Source organism: Bombus huntii, chromosome 15 (genome assembly GCF_024542735.1).
Source record: "Bombus huntii isolate Logan2020A chromosome 15, iyBomHunt1.1, whole genome shotgun sequence".
NCBI classification, from domain to species: Eukaryota; Metazoa; Arthropoda; class Insecta; order Hymenoptera; family Apidae; genus Bombus; species Bombus huntii.
The window spans coordinates 2053730-2069950 of NC_066252.1; the positions used below are offsets into that span (position 1 = coordinate 2053730).

The 16221-nt window shown below is 34.5% G+C and overlaps 1 protein-coding gene across 2 annotated transcripts in view; it reads left to right on the forward strand.

The window, feature by feature from the left end:
* The window catches only part of LOC126873850 (uncharacterized), a 140779-nt gene that overhangs the window by 91745 nt on the left and 32813 nt on the right, over positions 1 to 16221 (forward strand). The window contains exon 4 of one of the 2 annotated variants that reach the window (XM_050635150.1): positions 548 to 2542. The exons of the other annotated variant lie outside the window; for it this stretch is intronic. Within the exon in view, the coding sequence (XP_050491107.1) occupies positions 548 to 883 (336 nt within the window). The 3' untranslated portion in view covers positions 884 to 2542. Of the gene's footprint in view, positions 1 to 547; positions 2543 to 16221 lie in introns of those variants that run through there. 2 annotated transcript variants of the gene reach the window in all.

Here is a 16221-nt window from a genome sequence, read left to right on the forward strand (position 1 = left end):
CTACTAAGAATTATGACAAACACTCTACTTTGGATATTTTATATTCTTTTGTATATTATGTGCATTCTATGCATTTTTACGTCTTCAAATTTCCCATAAATGCTTAAAAACTTGCATTCTAAATATTCATTTCTTTTCCCTGCATTATAACATTCTGATAGAGAATTATTCAATGATATTTTTAAACAATTAATCATCCTGTTGAAATTATGATAACCATATCCAGCTTAATTTTATCTATTAATGTGTATCAATGGTTCTTATTAATTAATTCCTATCAATTTAAATTCACTTTAACATTTAAAATGGCTCGTGTCTAAACTGCGCATTAATAATCCATTAAATCCATGCATCCCCTAATTGATCAAATTTCTCCAGTCATCCAAATACGTTATCTTAACGTCCCTCCATTAACCAGAAAATTTAGTGCAGAGTTCTCTAGTATACTCGCCATTCATCTCTCCACTCTTGCATGAAATTTCACCTCGAAAGACAAGGATCATCTCACTACCATCTCACTCTCACTATCACCCTCTGTCATCAACAGGTGAACAAAGTGTTGACCAGAGAATTGCCAAGCTCAGCCTCCTCAGAGGATAACATCGTATCCTCGACGCGACTAGGGCTGACTCTACGCCTGGAACGACACCATTTCCCCGGAGGAACTTTGAATCTCAGCTGTCAGTCCACTTTGCCAGGGATCATGGACGCGAGGGCGCTTGAGAGAACGGAAACCGCAACGTTGGCCGCCAGCAATCAACGACTGGCGCAAGAACCGCCTAGATCCGGATGCATCGTAAACCTTCCATCCCTGTTCGTCATGACCTGCTGTTTCTTACTGCGATCGTTTAATCACGGTATATTAGCAGTTTCTTATGTTTAACCTACGACCAGTTGGAAATCGCCACTGGAGCTCGTTCGATCGTTCTGGGATCACTTTGTTCGGTAATGTTACTTTACAGGTTTGGGTATACTCTGATTGAAATATAAATAAAAATATTGTATCGTTTTAGATGCTTTATTAGTTTTATTTTGGAATTAATTAAATGTTTAAAAGTAACATAAGAACTATTTTGTGTCCAAATTCGATAATTGTATATTTTATGTTTTAGTCAATTCTTTCAAACAAAAGTATAAACAATTTGGATTTTAATATAAAATTGAATTTTAAATGGCATGTGTTTGAAACTTATGTGGTACAACTAGGTTGTTATATAATATATATAACAAGATTTGCATCCAGAGTAATTTTATATCTAATTATATTTTAATAATACGTATTTGAAAAATTATGAAATAATCGGTTCTCGAATATTTTATTTACATAAAACATATTCACGACTATCAATCGAATATGCTCAAGCTTGTTGCCTCTCAAATATCGAAAGAAGCCAAAAGATCCAACTTTTCTTCTGCTAGTGTGTGATTTCGTTTCTCCTGCGGAAGCTCTCGTTGATATTTCGTGCGAGCAATTTTTAAGAAATTTCCCTAATTTTTCAATGCAACTGAAGATTAAAAAAAATTAGATTTCATTAGCCTTTTTAAATTTTAGGCCGATATTAGTCAGGAAAACAACTTTTTTTTTATTCTTCGCTATCACTGTGAAATTCATCGTATCACAGAAAATTGCTCGCATTAGACGTCTTCTCAGTCACATTCGCGGGCAAAACTTTTTTCTTAACTTTTCACTGACAAAGAGAAAATCTTACAAAAAGAAGAAGAGACAAAATTACTGTTACTAGGCTTTTTGAATTCGTTTGTTAGGCGAAAATTAGCCTTGAAACGAATTTTTTCTTCACTGCCACCATGAAATTTCGTTGCTCATGCAGAAAAGACTCTTGTTAAAAATAATTCCACGAAGGAATTTTACGTACACGCATGTAATATGTTAATATACGTGTGAATAAATGCATAGGATGAATAAAGTACGTGAAGTATATGATTCAAGTATATCAATGGTCATGTAGAGGAGATGGAAAGCGAAGATGAAAAAGCTCTATAGCAATATAATTTAATTGAAACAGCGAGTCGTTTACGCAAGACGCGACATTGTACATAGTGTATGATTGTGAATTAGATTTATGACGGTGTGTAATTAAAAAAAAGAGAGGGTGGGTCGGGGTAAACACGGTGAAAGTAAGCAGGAGAATTCATTAGGATCTCGATGAGGATGAAGTGATATCACAATCACGCGACGTGTGATTCGTTTTACGAATATTAAAAAATAAAGCGAGAGAGTGATTGGTATCGAACGACAAAAGGCATAAATTTGAATCGATGGCGGTTGAAGTATAGGGAGATTCACGTTTATGGCGTTCGGGATAATTGAACTGTTCTTTTTTTTCTCTTGGATCTCTCGACGCATCCTTTTTGGTGGCGTACAAGAATTTATATATACATACATAAATATATTATATATATACATATACGTATATGTATACACGATGATGAATTCGTCATATTTACGTTTTACTGTAATTTTACATGATCCATATCTGATCGTTATGACATTTCAAACAATAAAGAGGAACATCAGGCAGAATTTTGTTCATGTTCTTTTACTTTAAAACCTTCCCTTTTAGAATTTGAGAAACAGGTAAGATTGCCATTTGACATTAAAATTTTTTAATATTCCACATATTAATGTTATTTTAACTTAGGTTTAAAAAATTTTTATATTTTTGGACGCTATCGCACAATTGTACTAATACTATTGTATTACTGAAATTTTATAAATCACGGATCATCTTATTGTCCTGTTTGATATAAAATTGCGAAAGGGAATTCTATAATTTAAATAACTTACAATTCGTCAATTTAATAATATATTAATTGATAAATTATTGTGCAAGAGTGTACTGTAGCGTGTATATATGCATATACTTTAATATACAATACACAAAGGATTATGAAAGTGGAGTTATGAACAAAATGGACAGTATATATATAAATAGGTATTAATTATGTTTTCAATAAAAGATAACATTGTCTCGTCAAAAACGGCATCCCATTTCTAACAACTACAAAAGCATTATAATAAAATTGATAAATCTAGTATTAGTTCAAATTAAGTATTTTCTTCATTCACAGATATACGACTTTCATATTTCTAGCTAACTGCTAAAGTAGAGAATGTGAGGGACACATGGAGAGAAACAACGCAATTAAACATAGTAAAAAGCGGTGTTATGCGGTATTGTAACGTAAACCATAAATTATATCGATTACTAGGTTTGGCTATTCCCATAAACCTCCCTATCTCTTCCTCGAATCATAATCCGAACCCTTAGAACCCTTACATAACATTAATTCACTCAATATTTTACATAAATGCTTAAATATACCTCCAGGTGTTACATGGGTCCGTTATCTGCACCTTATACTACGATTGCGTACGTATAAAATACAGTTCCTGTTAAGTTTCATAATCTTATCACTTAACACAATCGTAAATTCGCGCTAGACTCACTAATGCTTAAAAGTCTTCCAATTATAATTTTCGTACTCATATCATAATCTCGCGGTCATAGCCACATTATGACGTTCATTGCATTAAAAAATACTGTTATCTTCCCCTTCTGTCACTTTTTATTCCTTTAGCTTTACCCTTTCAGTAGATACTATCATCTAAAATAAATACTCTGTCTTTCATTATTTCTCTTTAAAATTGCCACACGATTCCCTAATACATTATTTTTTCCTTAAAAATTTCATTTCTTCCTTTTTCTCCCTTTTTTTAGTCATTCTTAAACATATTTGATACTATATCAAGTCTTCCATTAAAACTGTCATCTAAACTCTTAAAATATTACTTTCCCCTCTCAGAAATAATGTTCTCTACCTTTCTTCCCTTTTCTTAATAATTTTCTGAAATATCCGACACTACACCGACTATTCCATTAAGATTGTCACCAAATCCTTTAAAAATTTATTTTCCTTTCCTTACTTCCCATCTCTTTCCACAAAATATTTCATAAAAATTTGACGTTTTCTATAAAAATTGTTACCGAAATTCTTACGAAAATTATCCACTTCTTCCAGAACCTTCTTCTTCCATCTTTACCACTTCTTCTTCAAACTTTTCGTTATTAACTCCATACGATGTATAAACTATCAGGACCCGTGATTGTTACTCTTTAAAAATCTATTAAACTCATTATTATTACATATTAACTACGTAACCATCAGATAAACTACTATACATAAGATCCACGTAAGACAGCTTCTTCTAAAACCGTGCCGGGCTTCTCACAGCACGTCGCTGTTTTAATCAATGTGAAGCATCGGTCTTTCTCATTTCAAAAAACTAATAGAAGGCATATTTTCGCAAAAAGAAAAAAAATTGATACACTATCCCACCTATCCTACAGAATTTCAATTTTCAATGTACATATTGTTCTTTCTCCGCCAGTTTTCATTTCCGGTAACACGGGTCTTCACCAATGAATTACCTTGCATCGTCAGGATCGCGGCCCTCCTCGATAACAGGTTCGCCGGGATAAAAGCGATTAGAGATGGCAAAAGGGGAGGAACGATTTAGCAGGCGGTAAACAGTCGAAACGGGAAATCCAAATCCCGCCAGGAGGGATTTCCGGTAGCTCGATCATCCCCTTCCAACTCTCAAACCATCCACTAGCCGAAGTATACCGACTTCGACCTATCGGCCGAGAATTCACAGGTTCCTCTTCCTTCCCGATTCGATTTCCAGATTAATTAAGGATAGCTGGCCTGAAAGGACGCCCTCGAGGATCCTTTCGAGCGTCGAACTTCCGAGGAAAGGCGTAACGAGACACCGATTCGTGTCCGTTTCACGAGACACCGAACACGATAATGACATTTTTTCGCCGATTCTCAACGACTAGGCCACGGTAGCGCGTTAATGAGAAACGACCATTGGTCCCTCTGATACGAATTCGTGTCCCTACCACTTAAGGGAATGGTTAACAGCTGCTTCGATCGACAAAAGGGGCTCTGTTGGCCTAGTCACGATCCGTTACAGCTAGGAGACGGGCTCGTTTGCGATACATGGGGAAACGGTTCGAGTTGATCGATTCAATTGATGGTTGACAATGGCCTACGGCTTCTCGATGCTGTCTGTGTGCTCGTTAGGATAATAGAACGTTGTTGTAGGGTTATTCTTTTCATTATTGATGGACAGAGTTTGAAAGTTTATCGATATTCTCGACATATTGGAATTTGTAGATAAAATCTTTAATCGTTGAACATACAATTCAGTTATTATAAATTCATTACTATGGTGATGGTTGCAATGCATCTACGGCTACTTGCTGTGATCTGTGTGTCGATGGAGTTTACGGGCTGTTTAAGGATAGTTCATTAATATCTCCAAGATATTGGGATTTGCACAATAATATACTATACAATTAATTATATGAGTGAATCTTGAGAAAACTAGAGACTCGGCTTAAATCACGAAAACTTCTATCGTACGTAATTTTTTCAACTGTATAATTCTGCAGAGCTTGACTAATTTTATTTCCAAACTTTTACTGTTACTCAAAAAAATTTATTAACACAGGCGACTTACAACTCGCGAGTTAGAAAATTTCGCTAATAATATTAGCTCAATGTGTCCACGTTTCCAGGTACTTCTATAATATTCGTTTTAAGTATAGTTCAGAGTCTGAAGATCGTAAAATGATTCTTACTTCTTGACCTCCTTTGTATTCGCAAATGAGATATCTGCTAATACGTTCTCGTTTATACGACTCTTTGGACGAGAATCTCGTGTATATATATTTTACATTATTTATAACTGAATGTTATCTAATATAATAAAAAAATTAATAAACTATGCTTTTAAAGGTATAATATATTCTATATTTAGCGTCGTTAATCCCTTTGCATTCACGAGCCTTGTGAAATGTTTCTCGAATATCTGAAAGAAATATCTCGTGTGTCTGTTCTGTAGAATTTCAAATTGAATGTTCTTTTGTATAAATACAAACAAATACATACACATTCTACATATAGCTCAATAAATGGGCTGCGGGTATTTATGGAAATTTATGTTTTTATAAACACAATTAAAGAGATAGAACATAAGCATAAATTTATTTCGCCACCCTTCTAGAATTATACTTTAAATCTCACAAATTGCGTTTTCATACAACCCGATTTCGAAATCCTTTGTTTCGATACTATTTTCAAACAACGCTCGTTAATTCCTTCTGTATAAAAGCCTCTTGACGGAATTAACCGAATAAAAGATCAAATCAAACAAGTTAAAATGTAATTAGCAACACGATGTCGATCATCTTTGAACGAGGCCAGGTAGGGATAAATAAAGCTCGAGCTACTACGATCGAAAAAATAGCTCTCGAACGAAGGAAATATAACGCGACGAGAGCAAGCATAGCATATTCGAATATGCTTCAACGATTGGTTTCTTCATCGTACAAAACGTCAATGAGTTCAATGAGTTCGTTTCACCTGCAACGACCTACATAATCCCCTCCAATTCTCTTATTGCCAATATATAGGGTGTTGTATTATGTACACTGTTTTGCGAATATTTACCAATAACGATATTAACCCGAAAACAGAATTTATTTAATACAAACATTTAATACAAACATTTAGTAAAGGAAACTAATATATAGCACGAACAGCCATCTTAAACATATAATAAGTGTAAAGAAAATAGTGTCACTGACAATGAGCATCGTCTAATGTAACGAATAATTAACTATTTGAATTTGTTTGCGATCTCCACCAAATATACGCACCTATACTTGCACTAAATATCTCGTAGCTTCTACCTTAAGTTTCGAACTTTACCAATATGATCCTGGTAGTTGGGTTTCATTACAGTGTCACAGAATTAGAATGCCTTCGCGAGTTGCTGTATATTTATTTATCTTTATTATATCTTATCTACAACCTTCTATGCATGTAAGTTTAACAAGTACAGATTAAGTACTTATTAAAGTCTTCCTGATGCAAGTATGGATTAGAGGTTGACAGTTCTAGCGTTAATTTTTGATTACATTGGTTGGAATCGATCTTATAAGCCAATATTTTTTTAACACGCTGTAGAAGGAAGGCTGTAGCTGGGAAGAAAATGAAACGAGATCAACGTAAATTCAGAAATGGCACACGCTGTTGGGTTCGAGACGTTCGAAGAGTTAACCCGCGATTATCTTGGCACTGTTTCATCGCTGTGATGACACGCCGGCAAAAGCTAAAACACCACTTTCCTGGGTGTAAAGGTTAACTAGGCCGTGTTTGTGCCGGTTTGCAGACGAACTGGTGTTGATTCATCACACAGCCCGTTTTCGCGTGTATAGAGTAGCGCACGCGTACGATAGTTCGTAAGCACACGAAGGATTCTGCGTTTCAAGCGAATGAACGTACGGACATTATTATTAACTCTTGCAATAGATAATAGTGGTGATGCGAAGCTTTTCTGTAAATTACGCATGATTTGATGTGATTAATATTGGGATATAGATATTTATATATTTACGAGAAATTTCCAAATTTACGGAATGTGTACGATATACAGGTATCCTAATATATTGATGTTTGAAATTAAATATTTAGATGGAATCGGTGGTTTGCGTGAAATTGTTAATAATGGATATGTACCTTATGCGGTATCGACAAAAAAAACAATTATTTACATAAAAGTCTAATTTTGTTAAAGCAATAATGTACATTTTACAAGTATAATATTTAATACAGATTTAATGTTTACTATCATACTTTACAGAAGAGTCTCGATATGAAATAAATGAGATAAAGTATATGAAATAATTCGAACGAAAGTTAAAAGCTTGGATGAAATTATTACGAACAACGTTCAATTGCTGGAACAATCATTTATTTCATGCACTATCGAGTCAGAGGAGAAAATTGTTCGTATAATGGTGTGATTTTGCATTCTTACTTTGCATAGATAATATCGGTAAAAAAATTTTACGAAATTATTATTGAAGTAATATTAATATCGGGAAAATGAGATAGTTGAAGTTGACGGTGAAATTATTAGGATGCATATGTTGAATTTTCCACGCTACAGAATTTCTGGTTTCCCCTGTTCAAACAAGTAATCCTTTGCATTTCTGGTGGCGCGTACAGTAGTATATGTATGTTTTTGGTCGTCCCGTTTCTAATCTTTCCTGGCCTGAAATTTATTTTCAAAGGATTTATCTGTCTTCGACTAAGTAAACCCATTTGCATTTCAAATATCACCCTTGATTCGCTTCCTCCGACTCCGTGTTTCTTCTTTTTTCCCCGAATTTATCGTTGAAAGGTCACGCGCGCTTTGCCTAACGTCTTTTTCATCTTTGGCCTCCGGTTGATTCTCCGAACTTCAGCAAGTTCGCTAATCATCGTATAAATTTGTAATTTTTTAAGCCAACGTAAATCGACGATATTTCAGAAATTGAAAATTTCTTCGATAAGTACAATAATTGACACACTTATAACAGCGATTTTTTGTCAATCATCGTTGATCTATATTAATTTTAGCAAAAACACTGACCACTTTTATGGACTTCTGTCATTCTGCAATACGTTTATTTTCATTATTTTATACAATTGCAACTTTACACATCCAATATTGTACATCGAATAATAATAATAACAATAATAACGTACCAATTCCGAAACAGTTTTCAAACCTCGATAATAATAATCTGTGCGACGATACAATCTAACAATCCCATCGAACCTTTCGAACCCACCATTATTCTTCTGGATATTAAATTTTTACACAATCTTCTCTTTCGATAAAGTTGTTCTACGTAGAAAGTAAATTTTCTCTTCGTCCTTTCACCTTCTTAATATCAAAGAAATGATCAAATTTATGCGTTCGAATCGAGAATATTAAAGACGAACCGTTGTTTCCAAATAAAGTAACGCAAAATCACGTGAAATAATAATTGTGTTTACAAACGCACCGTAGGATGTTCGCAGGAAACATGGAACGCGCGGATAATTAGCAACCATGCGTATATATTGATTTCATTTACTTGGATTTCCAAGCAGACAGCCTCGTCCAGTATTCTTTTATGGTATGACGGAAGAGAAAGAAGACTTGATGCAGGCTTGAGCGAGCAACGCGCTCGTGCATGATGCACAAGTAATATGCACTACTTGGAAATCGAGTGAGACATTTCCATCGGTCACGAAACACAAGAAGCAATCGTTCGGAATTAACGTTGCCGCCTACGCTTATATTGCATTTACTATCCGTTCGTTATTTCCACGGAAACGTCGCATAACAATTTCGTATATAATTTGGATGGAGAAATACTAAAAATATATTTAAATAATTTCGTCGCTTGTAATCACTTGAAATTGAAATTTCACTTTCATCGTCAAAAATGATGTATCATTTTATCGGGAATGTTTTTTTACACTCAACTTCGTTATACGTCATTATGTTTGTGGGCGTGAAGGAGTTATTATTATTTATTATTGCTTAGTCCGTGCCTTTCGGCTTTGGATGAATTTTCGGTTTTACATCTCTTATGTCTATTTCGCTTCTTATATGTCTACCTCCCCTCTTATCCACTCTATTCTATTGCACTCCCTTTATTATTCTATTTCCAAAACTAAAACTAGAAACTACAAATTAACAACTAATGACTAAACATTATTGCAACTTTGGGCTTTAGCCTCCTTGCTGTGCTTCTTTCCCTTCTCTTCTCTATTATTGCTTTCAGTTCTATTAAACCTTCTCCGGTCTTATTTAGCGTTTTTCCTCTGTCCTTTGGTCTTCCCGTTATTTCACATTCGTCTATTACATGTCTCAGGTCTTCTTTTTTCCTCCTACATAGTCTGCATCTTTTTCTCCCTCTTCTTTCCAATATTCCCTTGCTTTGGTCTCGTTTCCACATCTGAATCTTGCCAATATTCTTCTGTCCTTCCACTTCATCATCCCTTCTAAGTGCTTTGGTAATTTTTCTTTGGCGATATTTCTTTAGCGTATATTGTATTTGGATTCCCTTATCCTTTTCCCTCTCTCCGTGAAGGAGTTATCAAATGAATTCATTTTAAAATTTCCATTTTAAGCGTGAAGACGTTCCAGGTTTCTACGGTTAATATTAATCAATATTCGATATTTAACCATATCAAGAGCACTTGCGTATAGCTTCAATTGCAGAAATGAAAATCTGTAACCCGCCATTTTAACAAGCGTAGCAATTGCAGCGTGAAAGTAACTACGTCGCCATACGTGTGATTAGTACATTGCAGATTTTTATGCAAATTTATATTTTCATCAACACAACTCGAAAAGTGGAACGTAAGCAAAGATTTGCTTCAGCCACTAAATATTATGAACGGCGGTATATTTTGAATACTCTGTACATATTTGCATATTACGTGTACTCTGTGCATTTACGTAACTTTCGCATAAATCCATAAATATCCGAGCTATATTGATTACAGTGATTGATACTAGGGTAAGAATTTCGTTACATTAATAACGCTTCGGAAATCCGTTTATTAACTACAAGCGTCTGGTAACAAAATACTATACGCACCTCTAACCTCGTAAAGTTAGGAAAGCGATTCTTTCAAATACATTCTGAATATTCAACCCTGAACGAGTATACGACTGCATAAAATATAGCTGGATCGTACAAACGCAATAAGGTACGGAGTTTGAAAGAAAAAAAGTTTCCTCTCGTGGTTTCGTTGCGGCTTTTAAAATTGAAAGGATCGTCGATCGGATCGTTTCCGAGAGGGTGTGCGCGCGGGCACCGGGTACAATTACTTTTGGAGAACGATGCAATTTGCACCGACGACTAATTTCAACTTCCTACGGAAACGTTTTGCCCCGAGGGCCGCTTGATTTATTTGCTTCGGGCTCCTTCTTCCCCGTGGAAACTGCATAAAAGACTTTGTGTAACGTACCAGAGAGAACATCTCGGCTGCTTGAATGGATCCACGCGAGATAACGGGGACACCTTGATTCCCATTAACCTGAGTGTACTATGGTTCGGGCTCGAAACTAAATAAGTGGCAGATAACGCGGCGACGCTGCAATTTATTAGCGTCACCGAGGAAAAATTGCCGGGTACACTTGGCCACCCAGGAAACATGCTTACGAGAGATGATGTAAAGGTTGTCAAGGTACCGGAGAAAAATAAATAAATAACTCTTACTGTTTTTCTAAATCAAATTAAAAATGATGCTAATTTATTAAGCACCGACGTTGTATTAACGTGACCTTTCATTTGTAACTTTTTTTCAATCAATTTTCCCTATTGAAACCTATTGTTTAACTTTGCAGCTATGAAAGGAAGTTCCAGAGATTCGCTCAATTATTTTTGTCACTATTTCTTTCATCTACATAGATTCTACGATTTTATGAAATTTAGAGAAATTCAAATGTTCGGAACATTATGATAAACTGATTGATTACGCCTTAACGGGTTAAAACGTACAATGTTAAATGATCAATTAGAAAATTCTTTCTTGAAATGGATTACGTATTCGGTTTGCAGTAGATGAAGATAAGAAATACATTTTAGCATATTATGAGCTTATTATCTTCTTTGTTTCATATCATGTCTATGAATATCTTTATGAACTCTTTATTATTTTCGATGTTTTGGCACAACAAATACATTCTTTAGTTATCATGATGCGCTTCAAGTATCATACTGAATCAATAGAATAGATCAAAGTGGTCCTTTTGAATAATTTCAGAAATGAAATGGTTAAATTAGAATGTTGTTTCCATTTTATATGTTAAAATCTTTTTTGTGCTCATAATTCACGATAGTTCACTTCAAGATCCTGAAATTATTTCTAGGCTATCTTTTAGACTTCTACTTCCACGTTGCTATTGTATACTTGCATTGCATGTAGTGACAAGATTATTGTGCGACGTGGACACATAAAATATTATTCTTACTCTGGTTCCATATTACCAACTCCTCTATTAATTTTTCAAATCGAATTTGTTAGAATCTATGGTCCAAAAATATTTCAAACTTTCACTAAACATTTGATACTACATGATTGAAATGCAAAGTTTTTAAGAGAAGTGTGCCGAGCAAATAGCTTCCGAAATTTCTTCATGAAACTTCGGAGCTTCGAAGCTGAAGATTTATGTTTGAAATTTGTAATTTTGATAGTTTGAGATTTTACAACGATACTCGTTATTTCAGCGTTGCGTGCAGGAAAATTGATTTAAGAAATCGAGGTCGTGAATTTCTCTTTTTCTTTCTTTCTCTTTGCAGATCCTCCGGTATCCGTGTACAAAGTGAACGGGATCAGGGGTCAGTAGAGCCAAAGAAACTGTAACTCAATCTTCCACTTCTTTATTTTGTTCATCGATGGTTTACTGGAAATGCTGGCCGGTAAAGAAGGCGTGCACTTCGAAGTAAAGTCTGAACTGAATTCTTCAGGCGTCGGGCACTATTTTCTTTACAGAAAATTCTTCTTGTCAAGGGAAGAATCTTGCAGCAAATATAATCATTTAAGTAGAAAATTAAAAAATTCACGCGAACAAAAATGGGAATTATCGATTTTGTATAAAAATCTAAAAAGATCATTCTTGTCTCCGTTCTTTGCGAAGATTTAAACAAAATTTTAAAGCTGGGTTAAAGAGCAACTTTGAGATATTTTTTAATCATAGAAAAATAACCATAAAGCTCAATTTTGATCATCGTTAACAATTTTCTAACACTTTAAAGCAATTTTAAGTAATTTAATATCAAACATTTAAAAAGGTGTTTTAAGTAATTTAAAATAATTTAGGTTTAAAAATAAAAAAGAAAGTAAAATACAGACTAAGTATCATTTCCAATTAGTATCATTACTTACAGTCAATAGATCACAAAACACATTACGAAACCCTACTTTCAAAAATAATTTAGATTATATTTTCTTATATCGAAAATTCCACGCGCTTTCTAATTTTTCCTACGAAATTTCGTGCACGGTTTCGCTTGATTAAATTACATCTTATATCGACTTAATTCAGGACACAGTCTCAAGGGTTTCCTTCATCACGCAAATCGAGAATTGGCGATAATTAACTACCTTATACTGGTGTCGTCTGCATTTAATCAGCAGTAAGACGGGCGACCTTAAGCCATACACTGCTCGAAGAATATTCGTTGTACGATCTCGTGAGTTTTCCTTGTTTTCTTTTTTCTTTCCCTGGATACCTTGTCCGGAAGCGTCAAAGAGGAGGGGAAAGCGTAATGTAACGACACCGAACGCTAATGAATTCGAAAACGGATTTAAATTTGTTCGATGGAAATTCATAATTCATGCGGATCCCCCATTTATTACGTATTCCTTTTCACGGGGCGCTGCATTAAACGATTTCATCGCGGATTATTTCGGCAAAGAAAGTTGATTAATTTTTTACTCGTGTAATGGATATGTTGGAATTTCGTAGTTTTCAGATTTCACACGTGTTGCGGGGAATCTTTCTTATGGATATCTTATAAGAAGAACAGATAAAGAGACAACACAAAGAAACAAAGTTTTGGTAGAGCGTAAGAGATTTTTAATGATTTGACCTTTAAGTCTTAATATTCGATATTCACCTCTGAAACTTTAAAACATCCGCATGAGGGCATTATCAAACAGAAATGTTCGACTGGAGCACGAACACGATACAATAACGTCCTTCTTGATTCAATTTTTCCTTCAAACGTTCACCAAGAACATTAAACTCTCGAATATTAAACAACATTAGAGAAACGTTAAGCGAACGTTCTTTTTCAACCATTGAGCGCTAAACAATTTTTTTCTTATCAAACACTAAACAATTCCATCTTTGATATTTCAATTCCATCTCTTCACCTTGAGATATCTTTTAAAATATCTCTCTATAATTCGTGGAACGGTACAATTGACCGATTATTAATATTGATGAGGAGGTCTAAACGGTGTCTGTTTCGTATTAATTTAAAAAAGGAGCTCTAGAAATATTGCCAGGCACCAAACGACGAACACAAACGTGGTCGACAAATGTACAACAGTTAAAGCAATCTACAGTGTGTCCCAGTACTTAAAGACCAAACTTCATCAATGTATTCTACAGGTAATAGTTATACCTTTATTTGGTTAAAAGCGTTACGATAAACATGGATCATTTATAACTTTATTAAAAAGTTATAATAAAAATAAGAAAAGAGGAGCGATAATGTTAATCTGAGATTTTTAACTTTCACGATATGTCACATTGTTATTCTTTGGATTACGATTGTGTTTTTAATATTAATTTTTAATAATTGCGCCTTGTTGTTACTCGTGAACATTCCAATTCATTTCTTCAATGCAGACCAGTTTCAGGCCAATAATGTTAATCCATCGTATTAATAAGCCTCGATATACGACGATCGCAAAAGGTATTAGCACATTTTCTAATTTACCAATCAGGTTCTACATTTTATTTTTATAATATCAAATTTTTACAGTCGTATAGAAATACTGCTAAATGAATTCTAATATTCTTACACTTAATCAATATGTTAATCTTATAACAATTGCAATGGTGTGCCAAGGTTTTTGTAGTCATTACAGTCATGCAATACGCTAAGAAAGTTAAAACATTAAACCCTGGAACACCCTGTATATTCATAAAACATTCTCGATTGCGTTTTTAAAAGACCATTTGTATCCGTCTCGTTCATTATCGAGGTCCACGTCGTCATGGACCCTCGTTAAACATTTGCGTTATATATTTATGACGCGATGCTACACATAGATTCACATGCATATTCAAATTCAAGCCACGTCCTTTACAATAAATACACGTTAACGAAGAAACATTAACGGGTATAACACTTGAATCTTTCGAATTGAAAATGCACCACAAGATAAATACGTTTCGCAGATGAAAAATATATATAAAGCGAGAGAGAAAGAGAGACAGAGAGTAGGAAGTTGGCTCGACGTTACTGAATTTAACAAGAATAAAAGCAAGCTCTACCAGCGAAGTGAGGTACGCAGAGAAGAAAAACAGAGGACGAAGAAATTCTGAAGAGATTAAAGCATTCGCAAGGACGGAAGCGGAGATACGAACGAATTTTTAAAGCGGTTGAAAAGTTCCGATGATGAATCGTTATTTTGAGGAAAAGACCAGTTGCTTTCAGAGAATGGAGGAGAAGAAGGGGAAAAAGATGGTGGAAGGTCTCTGACATGTTTCTTCACAGCTCCTGTCTTAATTCCTAGTGACTTCTTATTCGTTTCTGTTTCATGTTCTTATTACGTAATCTGTTCAAAAAGACTGATGCTTTGTTTCGTGTATGTTTCTTAACAAGAGTTTACGCGAACGCTATCCTTTCCATCCTTTTTCCTTGTTTAACTTTTCTCAATTGTTAATGACAAATTGATTAGAAAGAGATTCGGACCACGAAAATGTGAGCAAAATTACAGATTTTGGATTTTCTACTATAATATCCTTTCCTTTAAATCATGAAAATCCTTGTTGTAATTCTAATTTATACAGGACATTTTTGCAAGATAAGTATCTGTTGCTCTAATAAATATAAATATACGTATAAATATAAAAATATATATAATAAATATAAATAATATTCATGTCAATTCCTATTTTTACGAATATAATCAAAGGAATGGAATCTAGATAAACAATTTTATATATTCTTGCATATTACGTACAATCTGTGTATTTTGCTAATTTCTCATAAACGTATGAAAATCCGCAATCTGATAACAAGTTTGTTCTACCTAGACGATACAGTATGTGACTTAATTTAATTACGTTTTCAACAACGTTGCATTAACACAACTTTTATGCATGATTTCACTGCATGATCCTTAATGGATCAAACACTTAAGAGAATACTTACGGTTATGCCTCGATTTTCCAAGATATTAAGCAATGTGCCAAAACAAAGATATAATCCGCCTAATCACCGCAACCGATATTACCAACCGTAGCAGATGCTGACTACCAACAAGAAATAGCTCGAACAGGATCCTAATGAAGAAAGGTATCACTGTTTCACAGCGAAACTAACGGGATGAAACTCGTTCGACGTGTTGGTAAAAACTTCCTCTTCGAACTCTTAATCGCCTGTCATAACTACGGGCAACGTAATCCCACGGGATTATTTCCTTGGTCAGGAAAAGGAACTTCATCAAACAAACAGCGCAACGAAGAATCTAAGCTGGCAAAAAGCAAGGATCGAGAAAGTTAGTATATACAGTTAATTCTCGAAGTATTGATGCATACGAAATTAGCGGGGACGA